The sequence below is a fragment of the Passer domesticus genome, chromosome 14 (assembly GCF_036417665.1).
Source record: "Passer domesticus isolate bPasDom1 chromosome 14, bPasDom1.hap1, whole genome shotgun sequence".
Classification (NCBI taxonomy): Eukaryota; Metazoa; Chordata; class Aves; order Passeriformes; family Passeridae; genus Passer; species Passer domesticus.
The window spans coordinates 1,165,057-1,179,441 of NC_087487.1; the positions used below are offsets into that span (position 1 = coordinate 1,165,057).

General features: G+C 46.4%; 1 protein-coding gene across 1 annotated transcript in view; it reads left to right on the forward strand.

The window, feature by feature from the left end:
* Positions 1-233: 233 nt before the first annotated feature.
* Positions 234-14,385, forward strand: part of PSTPIP1 (proline-serine-threonine phosphatase interacting protein 1) — a 50,355-nt gene continuing 36,203 nt past the window's right edge. Inside the window, exon 1 of the mRNA XM_064388686.1 lies at positions 234-535. Within this exon, the coding sequence (XP_064244756.1) occupies positions 503-535 (33 nt within the window). The 5' untranslated portion in view covers positions 234-502. The remainder of the gene's footprint in view (positions 536-14,385) is intronic.

Genomic DNA, 14,385 nt, shown 5'->3' on the forward strand with positions numbered 1-14,385 from the left:
AGACCACAGCATTTGAGAATAGCTTGTCTCTATGTATTGTGCTGGTTTCTTTTGCACTGTAATTGTCATCTCTCTTCCTGCATCTGATCAAATCATATCACTGAACTTAATGCCTTTTTTTTCCCCCTCTATTTTTTTCCTGTCTGCTCACACGCACCCATGGCAAGGAGCAGCCTGACACCATTTGACATCTCCTTGCTTCCTCATTTCAATATTAACTGTTCACCAGAAGAGAAACAGGTTTGGGGTGCGGGTGCTGAGCACTTGCCTGTCTCTGCGTGTGAGCCACAGCTCTTTTGCCCTCTGTCCCTCACAGCCACAGGTCATTTCTCTGAGCTGCCTGGGACAGCCCCATGCTGTTGGCACCAGCCTGACTTCAGGAGGTGCTGCACTCTCTGCTTGGGCTGGGGTGCAGTGACAAGGCTCAGAGCTGTGCCTGCTGCTGCTCTCACCCCACAACAGGCTTGCTGAAGGATTCCTACCCCTCCACAGAGCAATAATAATGACCCAGCTGCAGTTTAAAGATGCTTTTTGGGTAAGTGAGCATTTACTATGTGTTTCCTATATTCAATGTATCTGTATTTAAATTTTTTTAAAAATACAGCTTGGTTCTATATATAGTTTAAAACTAATTTCATGCTGTTCTGTGTTCCAAATTTAGTTTAGTAAAAATCCAAATTTGTCTCCAAGCGAAAACACAGTGTTTAGTAATATGTTTGATCCTGGGCAGAAGGATGCAGTGTAAAGAATCTTTCCAGTCCCCATAAAACCACTGGCATTCCCAGTCCCTGTGCTAGGGCCAGAAACCTCTTTTGAAAGGGACATGGATTTGTCTGTCTCACAGTGCTAAGAACCTGCTTGCAGTGAGTGTCCTCAGCTCTGGGAATGGCTCCCAAAGCAGGTGAGCTGTTCCTAATTATAGGCTGAATTCCCTCCTGTTTGGTGAAGAGCAGAGCCAGCAGCTGCCAGCAAAATGCTCCTGCTCAGCTCCCTCCAGGCTCCCACCCTGCTGACAGGAGCACTCCCAGGCATGCAGAGCCCGGGAGCTGTGAGGTAGCACAGGTTGAAAGGACCAGCAGTGACACTCCACAGCTAAGCCCAAATGCACAGCTGACCTAAAACCAGCAAATAACTGAAATGAGGAGATCAGCTCCACATTTGTTATTTGACTTTTGTTTGAAAATCCTTTTGGTCTCCTGTTTTCAAGCTCTTTCCCTGCAGTTACAAGGTAAAAGGAGTAATTTCTCTCACTGTGATAATCTGAGATTCTCTTGCAATTGGAGAAAGTCCAAAATCAAAATTCTGTCGTTGCAAAGTTGAGTAAACAGGATGTTATGTGGTTGCCTCTTTTCTGGGCAATCATTTATCCACATGGAGGCATGACTTAAAGAAAGACATGAAACCGTATGAATTTTTTCTGCCATTGCCTGGTTGTTCTTTCTGCTTGTGCTCTCTTTCTCTCCACCCACGCTTCAGGGTAAACCCTCTCTTGGTAGAAAACAGAAGGGCAGAGGCAAAAACACATTTCAGTGAACCACCATCCTCCAGGCACTTCCAGGAAGCCCTCCCCACCCCCATTGCAATACTAGATTTGAACAGTTAAAAAGAATAAAAATACAATGAGGAAATACAAAAGTCTGTGTTGGTGTTAGGACTAACTGTGCATGACCACACCTATGTGAGATTCTCCTCATTTGTGCACCCACTGACTGCACAGGGTGGGACACAGCTGTGGGCCAGTGCTGCCCTGGGAGCTTCAGCCCTTGCATTGCTGAACTTCCTTGGAAAACAAGCCACCTGACTTTTAGAGCTGGTACATTTGGTATAGTTACTTTTCAATGCCTTGGTCTTCAGGGAGAATCAATCAAGCTCTGGGAGTAGTGTGAGGGTGATTAATGCCAGCTGACAATCTGGCCAGGCTGGTTCTTCATGGCTCTTCTCCCTAAACTTCTCCTCTGTGCTTAGTCACATTACCATGACTCAATTCCTTGCTGAGCTTTGAAGCTAACAGCTTATCTAAAGGAAAGCATCTTTGGATTTCTTTATTTTTTGGCTGGAAATGTATTGCCCAGCTTGGTTAAGAGGGCAGGAATGTATCTGATTGCAGGATAGAAGCTTTAGCTATGCAGTAAGTCTTTAAAAGTGAAAACTTACAGGATATTGCACAACACAACACAAGTGTGCAGCATGCCCCCCAGATCACAAGATCAGCAAGTATTTTTGCATTCATAAGGATCTGTTGTGAGAGGAAAATGTATTCATGTGGTTTGCTTCAGCAAGCAATTATCTCCTGGTCTGTACACTGAACAGAAACTGCCTTTCTGATTGACACCCAAAAGGTGTTTGCCCTGTGGTGGGTGCCTCAACACAGCCCTGATCTCTGATTGCTGCACCCCCTCCTGTGCTTCACCCTGATGAGATGTCCCTGAACAGCAGCTCCCTACTCCACCATCAGGGAACTTTTGGATAAGCAGGGGTTTCTGCAGGACCTGCCTCAATGTAAAATATGTAAAGAAACCCTAAAAGCAGGACATCTCCCAACTAGCAGAGAAAGAGCACCATTCATCACTCCCCAAAGTTCTCCCTGTTCATAGAACAGGGTGTGCTGTCTTCCAGGAAAATGCAACTTGTTCCTCATAACAGGTTTAAGTTTTATCCTCTTTTCCAAATAAATGTAACAGTGATAGTAGTATACTAAAACTTCCATACTTAGTTAATTTGTATTTTTTTTTGTAGCATGGCCTGAGTAAAACCCGTGTATTTTTTAATTACGGTTTTTATTTCTATATACTCCACACTCTCTGTAATGGTTTAAGGGACAGTTGCTCAAAGTCTGCACTAAAATGTGCTTCTTAGCAAAAGTTTTTCCTCTGATAATATTTTTTGGAAAATGTTAGTGAAATGAAATTCAGATCAGTTTGATAGCCAGTGCAGGGCAGTTGCTGATGGATTAATATTCTGCTGGGCTGCTGTACAAGCCTGGCAGATGTTACCTGTCTTCTCTAGCATCATATGAGACAGGTAGGGAAATGCCCATGGTAATGGGGAGTGTCTATGTGGCACCAGCCGAGTTCCATGGTAATCGGGTTATGTTAACAGGCAGAGCAACAGTAATTTTTTTTTTGTTACAAAAACCACTATCCAAGAAAATCTTTCCCCCTCAGTCACAGTGTCTTTCTTCTCTGTTCTTACACTCATTGTTGCTTTTCCTTTGCAATTTCTGTCATTGCCTTTTCCTTCTATTTAGTCTCCCTCCAACCTGCTGCTCAAAACTGCAGCTGCAGCCCCTGAAATGCAGCTATTTCTGGCCAAGAGGTAGGAAGGTACTGGCACCACTTCCTGGCTTTGCCATACCCACCTGGGACCAGGGAATGAGGGAAAGAGGAGGAGGAGCTGGTTGGTTTTGGGGCAGGCTCCAAAGTGCCCAGAGTTGAGTGGGAGCAAATCTATTCCCTCATACAGCTTTGAATCAAACTCAAGCAACCAAGTCAATTCTGAAAATATGTCATGGGCTCCTTAAAAATAAGTGCTTGGAGTGTGAAATGCTTGCTCCTTCTCAGCTGTGGGATGAGCTTGGGGCTTGTGAATTCTCACAGCTTACATATAAAAGTGTGGGGGAGATGCAAATATGAAGGCCAGCAAATATGAAGCAGGCCATGAACATGAGGTGGCAGGATTTGCTCCCCTGCCCTGCTGTGGGCTGGTCCTTTCACAACCCTGCCTGTGCACCCGTGGCTGTGGTCAGACACTGCAGCAGTGGGAGCCATGGAAGTGCTCCAGGAGCAGGGACTGTTACAAAGATGCTTAATGTCTCTTGCTTTGATTTCAGGCTATTTTCAACCTCAGGTTCATTGTGAAGTTGACTTTGTATATGAGCCTCTCAACTCCTACTGTAGCTTTTGTCACACAATGGTCTGTTATATATGCCAAAAAAGATGCAATTAACTTCACAAATAATTTAGCTTCTGATGATTCTCTTAACTGTGGAACAAGAGCTCCGTGGTGATAAAAGTCAGAGTAAAGCTATTTCCTGAACTTATTAGGCAACATGCTGAAGAAATACAGCATCAATAGTTTTACTCAATATAGGAAGGTTTTTTTATACCAGGAGCTACCCTGCTTTCCTGTAGAGGTTTAGCTTTGCAGGGCCCATTGTTTTGCAGCAGGTATGTGAGGAGGAAGTGATACTGGGCAGGTTTGTTGGGAGGAACTGGAGCTGGGGAAGCTCCTGCCAGCCTAGCACCCTGAGGCTGAGCTCGGGCAGACAGGAGTGAGGCTGGCAAACCTTCCAGCCTGGCACCCCAGCTTTGCAAGTGGGTCCCACCAAGTTTGATTTGAATGGCATGGCACCAGTTGCATCTGACCCTACTGACACAAGGCAGGTTAAGGTAAATCATCTCCCTGCACAACAGCACGCAGGTGGGATCTGCTGTCAGCATGTCCTGCATCTCCCTGAGCTCCAGAGGCATGGCCATGGTCCTGCACTCCCTGAGCTCCAGAGGCATGGCCATGGTCCTGCACTCCCTGAGCTCCAGGGGCAGAGGCATGGCCATGGTCCTGCACTGCCTGAGCTCCAGGGGCATGGCCATGGTCCTGCACTCCCTGAGCTCCAGAGGCATGGCCATGGTCCTGCACTCCCTGAGCTCCAGGGGCAGAGGCATGGCCATGGTCCTGCACTCCCTGAGCTCCAGGGGCAGAGGCATGGCCATGGTCCTGCACTCCCTGAGCTCCAGAGGCATGGCCATGGTCCTGCACTCCCTGAGCTCCAGGGGCAAAGGCATGGCCATGGTCCTGCACTCCCTGAGCTCCAGGGGCATGGCCATGGTCCTGCACTCCCTGAGCTCCAGGGGCAGAGGCATGGCCATGGTCCTGCACTCCCTGAGCTCCAGAGGCATGGCCATGGTCCTGCACTCCCTGAGCTCCAGGGGCAGAGGCATGGCCATGGTCCTGCACTCCCTGAGCTCCAGGGGCAGAGGCATGGCCATGGTCCTGCACTCCCTGAGCTCCAGGGGCAGAGGCATGGCCATGGTCCTGCACTCCCTGAGCTACAGGGGCAGAGGCATGGCCATGGTCCTGCACTGCCTGAGCTCCAGGGGCATGGCCATGGTCCTGCACTCCCTGAGCTCCAGGGGCATGGCCATGGTCCTGCACTCCCTGAGCTCCAGGGGCAGAGGCATGGCCATGGTCCTGCACTCCCTGAGCTCCAGGGGCATGGCCATGGTCCTGCACTGCCTGAGCTCCAGGGGCAGAGGCATGGCCATGGTCCTGCACTCCCTGAGCTCCAGGGACATGGCCATGGTCCTGCACTGCCTGAGCTCCAGGGGCAGAGGCATGGCCATGGTCCTGCACTCCCTGAGCTCCAGAGGCATGGCCATGGTCCTGCACTGCCTGAGCTCCAGGGGCAGAGGCATGGCCATGGTCCTGCACTGCCTGAGCTCCAGGGGCAGAGGCATGGCCACAGCACTGGTCACATCCAGGCCAAGTCATGACTGTAGGATGTGTAGAAATGGGGAATAAAGAGGGAACCAGCTTGGAAAAGTTGGACTGGTTGCCCAGATGATGTCTGTGTTTGTTGTGAGGTTGACTTTATCTCCACAGAAGAGGCTGCTGTACTGGTTTTTTACATGCAATTTCTTCCATCATTTCCCCAGCTGCTCTGGGGCTGACACTTGGCTCCCTGAGGCAATGAGAAGCACCCATGCAGGGTGGAGGGGGAGCAATCACAGCAGTTATTGAAACCAGAGGAACTTACAAGTAGAAAACCTGAGCATTCACTGTGGCTATGGAAACACTGGTGCTTCACAAGTCACTTCTGAGCAGAGCACAACAGCTAAAATTAAGCTAAAATGAACTAACACTAGATGAATGGATTTACAGAGAGTTCATTTTGGGTCAGTGACTGAAATAATTAGACAGTTAAATACAGTTTATTATAATTTTCTGATGACCATGTTGCAACTGAGAGGTTTGAATATTAAAATTTGTTGATTGATGAATCAAGTCACTGTGACAATTTTGTTAGTGTTTTTACACAGCTGTATCTGGTTTGTTTTGATCCATCCTGCTCTGCAAAAGTTGGCTGGTTTTACTTGGGCTCAGGGAAGGGGAGGATTCTTTTTTATGCCAATTTAAAGTGTGCCATGAGTCTGTATTTCAAATATGGAGCAGGTGAGTCATGGACTCTCTGTCCACATGTACACGGCTACGTCTAACCAACACCACTTAAAGAGTGTTTGTCACACCCAGCTTGAAATGGAGCCTCCCTCAGAGCTCAGAGGGTGTCCTGTGGCTTGTTAGAGCAGCCCACGGAGGTGCATTTTCTGAGGCAGAATGGCTGAGGCTCAAAGGGGCCTCTGGACATCTCCAGCCGAGCCTCACCAGCACAGGGCCAGTCACAGCACCGAGCTCAGAGTATCTGCACAGATGGAGACTCCACAGCTCTCTGGGCAAACTGACACTGTGTCTCACCACCTCTCTGCAAAAACCTTCCTGTGCTTAAACAGGACTTGTTGAATTTCCACAGATGCTCCTTGCCTCTTGCCCTGTGGCTGAGTGCCCCTGCAGAGCCCTGGCTCCATCTCCCCTGCTCCTCCCACAGGAATTTAAACACACTGAGCGCCTTTCTGCAGGCTGAGCAGTGCCAGCCCTCAGCCTCTCCTCACCATAGCTTCTCCAGAGTGAATCTCAGAGTGTCCCTATTAATCCCATTTCAGTAGATTTTTTCCTGGCAGGACTGGGTGATTCACAGCCTGTCCCTTTCCTCCCTCCAGGCTGACACTCCTGCAGTGCAGCAGAGCTGCCTCTCTTTCTTCAGTCGCTGGCTGCAGACACTGAACTTGGGCTGCTTCGTAGGCACAGGGGAACACCTGGAATTTCAATCCAGTAATACTCATTGCATGCTTGTATGGAAGGCAAGTTAGGCTGCTTGGTTATATTTCAGCTCCTTTAGCTCAAGAAGACCTTCTTCTGATTTCATTTTCCTGCCTTGCCACAGCAAGGTAGATTCCAGCTGGCATTTGGCACAGAAAACACTAGTTTCATCTCCAGTTTAATCTAGGTTTTGTAATAAAACTTCTCTCAGCAGCCATAGTTCAATAATGTACAAAGCTTGCTGTGTCGTTCAGTAAGAGTTTGGGGATTTGAGGCTGGGATGAGGTGAGGGCTGGGGGAACACTCTGTGTGGAGATCACTCAGCCTTGCTGAGGCTGTCACGGTGAAGGAAAAAACCCACATTGAAAATACACATCTGGATCCCAATAGCTTTTCAGTTCCCCAGAGAATTATTCCCTTGCTGTACATAGAGTTTAGTACTTCTTTAAAGTGGTGGGAAAATGTCACTGAACAAGACTGAGGAATTGAAAAGTTCCGTATCTCCTCATGCAACTTTATCTTCACTTGAAATGAAAGGCAACAGTCTTGGGAATTAAGTGAAAATGTGCCAGCTCAGGCTAGCTTAGAGATACCAACTCCTGTGGTTCCATTCAGAGAAAATAAATAAATAAACACGAGCTTTTTTCTTTTAATGTAAGAGCTTTTCAAATCCAGAAGCTATTTCGTGATGCTCTCAATTTGTCCAGGCCTAATGTATTCCTAATATGAAAGAAAATAAAAAATAAAGGGTGGGGGGGAAGACAAAAAGGAAAATAGGTGGTCAGCAGCTCTGAGGTCTGAGTCTCATCACTTGATGCTCCTTGCAGTAGGTGCTGTAATTACTGAAGGGTTATTAACAGGCTCTGACATAATAACAAGGGTTATTGTCAGGACTCTGACAAACAGCCCTGGGGCTGCTGCTCAGCAGGATGGAAATCCCCAGGAGCACAAAGAGAAGGAAAGGAGGGCCCTGCCACTGAAAGAGCCTGGGTGAACATTTGGTTAGGACATGGGTTTCTGACAGAATCTTTTTGTGGGAAAACACTGTTTTACTGGAAGTAGGGGTGCTGTTTTGGAAGATGAAGCAGGGCTTTGATGAAAAAGTTCACACCTGGTAAAGGCTTTCTCTGGAGATGGAGAATTAAGGTGCATTGCTAACCAGAGAGGAGGAGGAGGAGGAGAGCAGGCTCCTAAAAGCCTGCTGTGGTTCTGGGAGCTCTGCAGGGGGAAGGCACACTCTGGAACAGGAACTGGAGCTTTCCTTGCCCACTGCCTGCAGCCTGCATGCCTTCCCTGGGCCACGAGGGTCACCCCCACATGAAACAGCTGGAGAAAGAGGTTCAGATGAAATTCCCCTTTCCTGTACAGGCAGCAGATGGGGGGTGGTGTGGCAGCTGTGGCAGGGGGTGTCTCAATCAGACACTGATGCAGTGTAAGAATGTTGCACCATATTGAGTAATCGGATGTGTTGAAAATTGTTATTTAGGTGGCAAAGATCTCTTGTGAAATGGAATTGGTAACATGTAGATATTGAAATAATCTTTACTAAGAAATGAAGTAAATCTTTAATTCATTCCCCTTCTACAGCAGGAATCTGGGAATATTTCCTGAAGTTTTCCCATGTGCCAGGGGACACCTGTAACAAAGAGAGCATGGGTTCAGAAGTGACTTTTATGAAGTGCCTTTTTCAGAACTGGCAGGAAACAATTCTAAGCATTTTAATTCAAGGAGGAAAAAGACACATAGTTTTTTAAAATAAATTAATGTACTAACTAATCAGGTCTGGTTCCAGTGGTTCTGTAAGACCTGGTGGACAGTTATCTCTGTGCTTGAGCAAGTCAGGGCTGTTTCAGGTTTCACTCACCATGGGTCTGGGAGCTCACAGTGCTTGTAAAAGGAGGGGAGACCTCTTATAACAGAGAAGGAAACTGGAAGTGGATGAACCAAAGAGGAATAGAAACACAAGTAATCTCTGACCATTATTTTGTGTAAAACAGAAGTATCTTCTACTTGTAAGATTCTATTTCTCCTCATTTTTCTTCCAGTTTCTCTTGTGTAGCTAATATTACTCAGTAGGAGACTGAAGGAACATCTGATCTCACCATTGACACGTTTGTCTGTCATGTTTCAGAAGGACCATGGCAACAGTCCTGTGCCTTCTGAAAGACAGGTGCAAATCCTCACTTCTGGCCTCTCTGTTGGCTCCCGAGGAGAAGCCACTTTAATTTATGAATTTAGCTGTTGTCTGAAGTCATATGGAGAACGTACAAAGGGATGCTGCCACCTCAAACCTGTGTCATGTAGCCACATCAAGCTCCCATTAAAAGCTGGTGAGGGATTCTGCTGCCTCCTGTCCCATTTCTTACAATCCCCACCCCAGAGGTGTTCCAGAATTTTGTTCTATATGGATTTCCTGAATGGATTCCTAGTTTTTCATCATGCTTTTTGTTGTGATGCATATCTGTCTGCTGGCTCCTTTTTCCTTCTGCTAGCACAGGAGCACTGAACTGCACTCAGAATAATGTTTAATCAAATCATTAAGAAGACAACCTAAAACAGAGATAATAAGCACAAGCAGAGTCCTTTTAGTAGACTGGAATTGAGACTTTCCAAGGCTGTTCCCTGTGTGCCATGAGTCTGCCAGCCAGCAAACCACCTGCAAATTGAGGCAGTCTTTGTGCAGCATCACTTTGGATCGTGCAAATCAGGGGGTGATTAAAACATGAAGAGAGCCAAACGATATGCTGTGACTGTAAGAATGCCTAATACATAACATACGAGCAGTTTAGGATGCCAGTGAGAGGGCTCAGGAAGCTGAGGAGTGAACTCCTCTGTCAGCAGAACTCTAAATCAGCCATTTCCTTCTCAGAGAAAACCCGCAGGGTCAGGAGCAAAAGACCACTGGGGAGTTACTGTTCTTGTCTGTGTCATTTGCACTGCTACTTAGTTTGTGGATCCCAATTTCACTTTGGCTGTCCTGGCTGCTGCAGATTTGAAGTCTGGTGAGAATCTCACTCCAGAGGCAGTGGAAGAGGCAGTCTAGCAGCCCAGCAATTTGAATGCTGCAGAGGCAGTGTTTTTTCCCTTCTGATTTTTGAAGGTCCCATTCAAGGTTCACCTCTATGCTATTTTCTGGCAATAAATACAATTTGCTCCCCATCAAAGCTACTGCATGTCAGATTTAGGTAACAGGCTGCAGCAAAACTGCAAACTAAGCCCTTGTGGAAAATGCCCAAGTCAACTTGTGGAATTACCACCAAAATGTTCCTACCTACATCCTGAGAAAACATTTATGTTTTTGATACACAAAGAGTGAATTTACAAGAAGTGACAGAAATCTTGTACAGCCCGCTTCAACCCACCTACTCATCCTTGCTTTTTCTGCTTATGTGGGGAAAAAAATCAATACTTTAAAAAATAGATTTTTTTTAAGCTCATATAAATTCTGAAGTCGGTCTTGGAAAGCACAAGCAACCACCACATTCCCATCCATTCCAGCTGATTTCAGCCAGTGGGAAAAAGGAACTCTTACACAGTACAGCATGAGCAAATGCTTTTGAACCCACTAAGCAGTTGATTATGACATGAACATGTGTGTAAATGTCTCATATCACACCCAGCACTGGTCAGGGGAGAACATTTCGGTCAGAGGTTTCCGATGTGACACCACTCTGTTCTGGGCATGGTGACCTTCCCCCATGTGTGTGCTCAGCTCAGAATGGGGCTGCTGAGCTGCCTTTTCAGCTGCTGGCACATTCCCAGGGCCAGGCAGAGGAGGGCCAGGCTGAAAAGCTGGGGTTGGTTTTGAAGAGGGCTCTTTCCTGTGCCCCTGCAGTTGAGCAGAGCTGGGACAGCAGCCGTGGAGCAGGAAGCAGCAGCAAAGCAGCTCTTATCACAGCAGGGCACCCCTGAGATAAGAGCTGGACAGGGGATTTCAGCACACACAAAGCAGGGTGCCCACTGCTGTCCTGTTTATTCAGAAGAACATGTGCAGAAAGACAGCAGTAAACTTTCATTTCAGCACACACAAAGCAGTGGTACTCACTGCTGTCCTGCTTATTCCAGGAGAGTGGGATGGTGCAGAAAGACAGCAGTAAACTACCCAAAACATTTTCTATCAGGAGTATGTTTTCTAGAAACACTAGAAAATTTTAAAGTGTACCAGGGGAAAAACCATGAAACATAAAGCAAGTGATTGAATTACAGTGAAAGGCCATGCCATGACAGGAGATATCCAGTCCAATATACTTGGAGATTCTAAGTAATATTTGACTGTTAGGTCTGCTTGCTGCTCCTCTACACATAGAAAGCCCTTGGCAGAGCACTTGACAAGGAGACTGGCAGATCAAAGGAACAAGATTTGAAACACTCAGGGCCAGTACCCAGTGGTATGATGCAAGAGTACAATTATTTGATTTAACTCGGTCAGAAAAACTTATTTTCAGTCCAGGACTTAGATATCATGTGTGATACCACTGTGGATAGAAAGGATTTATTTCTGACAGTTGAAAAAGATACTGTCAAAATGATGCTTGTTCAAAACTTCACTGTGCCCTGTTCCCTCTAAACTTCCTCCTCACACCAGTAGTTATTTCCTTTTTAACTCTGAAAAAGTGGATCTTAAGTTTTTATTTTACTAAAACTGTTACAAGTTTACCTTAACTAAACTAGATATGAATACAAAAAAAGAGTTTGATTTAGAGAAAAATTACAAAAATACTCATAACAGATTCAGTATCAATTATTTTTCTCTTTGAAAATCTGTATTAATAGTTTATTTGGATCAGGTAGCAGCATTTGGCATTTTCAATCCACAACCATGTGAGAACACTTCTGATACAAGCTTTGGAAAAATATCATTAGGAACCAAGATGAGGAATTAACTTTAATAGCTGAATACTTTCATACTTAAGCAAAAGTGTGTGTGTGGGGGTGTTAAAAGATTGTTTTTAATATTAGCCGGTAATAAATTTCAAATAATTCCTAACTGAGGGCATATTAGGCTGAAAGAGCCCCTGAGAGCTCTGCTATGGCTGTCATTGCTCATGCCAGGCCCCCTGAGAGGCAGAGCAGGTACAGTCTGTGGATTCTGATGCTGTGTTTAGCACCACAACAGCTCAGCACTGTCCTGCTGGGTCCTGAGCAGTGCACCCAGTGTCTGCTGTGGAGATTTTCATTTCCCAGCCCTTCCTGCCCATCAGGGTGGTGCCACTGCCCAGCTGCACCCTGGAGTTGCTGTCCCTGTTACCCCCTGGACGTGGTTCCTTACAGAAAGCAGGTGAGCAGGTGCTGCAGCTGGAGATGCTGGGATGAGGCCTTTCCTGCTGAGAGGCAGAGCTGCAGCTCCCAGAGCCCTGCAGCAAGCCCAGGTGGAGCTCTGGCACTCCCCAGACAGGACACACAGCCTCAGAGCAGAGGCTGCCCTGGGGGAGATGCTAAGGTGCTGCCAAGCCGGCTGATCCGGCAGGAGCAGGGAGAGCTCTGAGCTGTGCTGTGTAAAGCACCTCTAAACAAAGCCCTGGATGGGGAAGCCAGGGTCAGCATGGTTAGAAATGCTCCCAGGAGAGCAGCCACAGCAGAAAAGCCCAGAGATGCCTCCCCACAGCCACAATGGCCTGATGAGCTCACGTCACTGTGACCATCACCAGCTGCACATGCAGGGTGTGCCATGAGTGCTTTGTGCATCAGTTTGGATGGGTTTACTTCAGACCATCACCAGCTGAACATACAGGGTGTGCCATGGGTGCTTTGTGCATCAGTTTGGATGGGTTTACTTCAGACCATCACCAGCTGAACATACAGGGTGTGCCATGGGTGCTTTGTGCATCAGTTTGGATGGGTTTACTTCAGACCATCACCAGCTGGACGTGCAGGGTGTGCCATGAGTGCTTTGTGCATCAGTTTGGATCATTTTGCTTCAGTTCAGTCCATTGGAAAAGCTATTTACTGAAAGCTGCTTCAGAAATGAGCACAGCACTTTCGTCTTTCTTCCTTGATATTGTTACAATAGTAGCCTTTTCACTTCAAAATGTAAACTCTTGTACTTAAAAAGCCTTGCAGTTCCCTCTGAGCACCCAGCAGAATGAGGCTCAGAGGAATATGTTCTGGAATAAGAATATGTTCTGGAATAAGAATTTAGGGAGTAAAAGACACAGGGTTACTCAGCTTGGTGCCACCAGAAGGTAAAAAGAAATTATGTCACCCCCCAGCAATCCGGGTACTTCCTACCCTCTGGGCAGGGAACTGATAGTCTTTCCTTGCAGACTTCATTACCAAAGCAAAATCCTCAGAGCCTCTCCCTGATGGCTGCAGGAGCCAGCTCAGAGCCAGCCCTGAATAATCTCTCCCACAATTAACTCCCAGCATTTGCCTGGGTGGTTACCCATGGAGAAACCTGTACCAGGAGGGACAGGGCACAGTCCCAAGGCACAGATCTCACAGGAAAATGCTGATGGGAGGAGGGAGCAGCATTGTTAATCCTCAGAGGGAAAAAGAAGTGGAAAGAAGAAAGGGTATCCCAGCGTGCTCACTGTCATCATCTCTGCTTGCAGGGTTCCATGCCTCCTTTCAAGTGTTCTAGGAAAAACTGTTCTGCTTAAACTACAGCACAGAAGTTGGAGTTTATAGGCGTTTATAGGGTAGTTTATAGGGTAGTTTCTAGGGTAGTTTGTAGGGTTTCAGTGCTGTAATCCCCTCCACATTTATTTTGTCTCTGAAAGGACAGTGCTGCTCATTGCACTGGAGAGAAGCAGCTTTTGTTACTGGGGAGAGGGGAGGAAAGGCTGCCCCTCCTGTATCAAGGATTTTCAAGAAGAAAACAAGAAGAAAATCCCCAGGCAGAGAGCAGAGCACACGTGCAGAGTTAGGGGGTGAATTTCAGGACAACACAACTCTGCTCACAACACCGAAATCCTGTCAAGCACTTTCTTGTTGGTAATTATAGGCCTGTTGGACAACAAGGAATAACTAATCTTTTTTAGTAACAAGGATTAAATCCTCTTTCACAGCCACACAGGCTTTGACTACGCAGAATCCCTTTATTGGCAATGAGAGAAATTACTGGTGGTGAGTCAAATCGCCCTCTTCTAAGCAACTAGATTTTAGTATAAGCAAATTATGTTTTACACATTAAATGCCTATATTTATTATCTAATTAAAGCATTTTTCTAATCTCTAAAAAATATAAAATAGTTATTTGACTATTCATTAGTTCTTAGAATCATGACAAAATCCTTCCTGAGAAGTACCAAGCACTGTCTGACTAGTGCAGCTTAACAGCTTTTGCAAAACCACTCAATGCGGGTGCTAATTATAACACAAAATGGTAAATGGAAAATAGAATAGAGGCGAGACAGCTTAGCAAGGCTAGACAGTTGTTTAATGAGATCCAATCTTGCTGTCTGATTGTCTTGACAAAGAAAATGTGGGGTCAGTTATGGTGCTACACAGGAAATCCTTAAGACACTAGATAAAACCAAAACGGGGCTGAACAGACAAAGGAGGGGAAGAACTCTA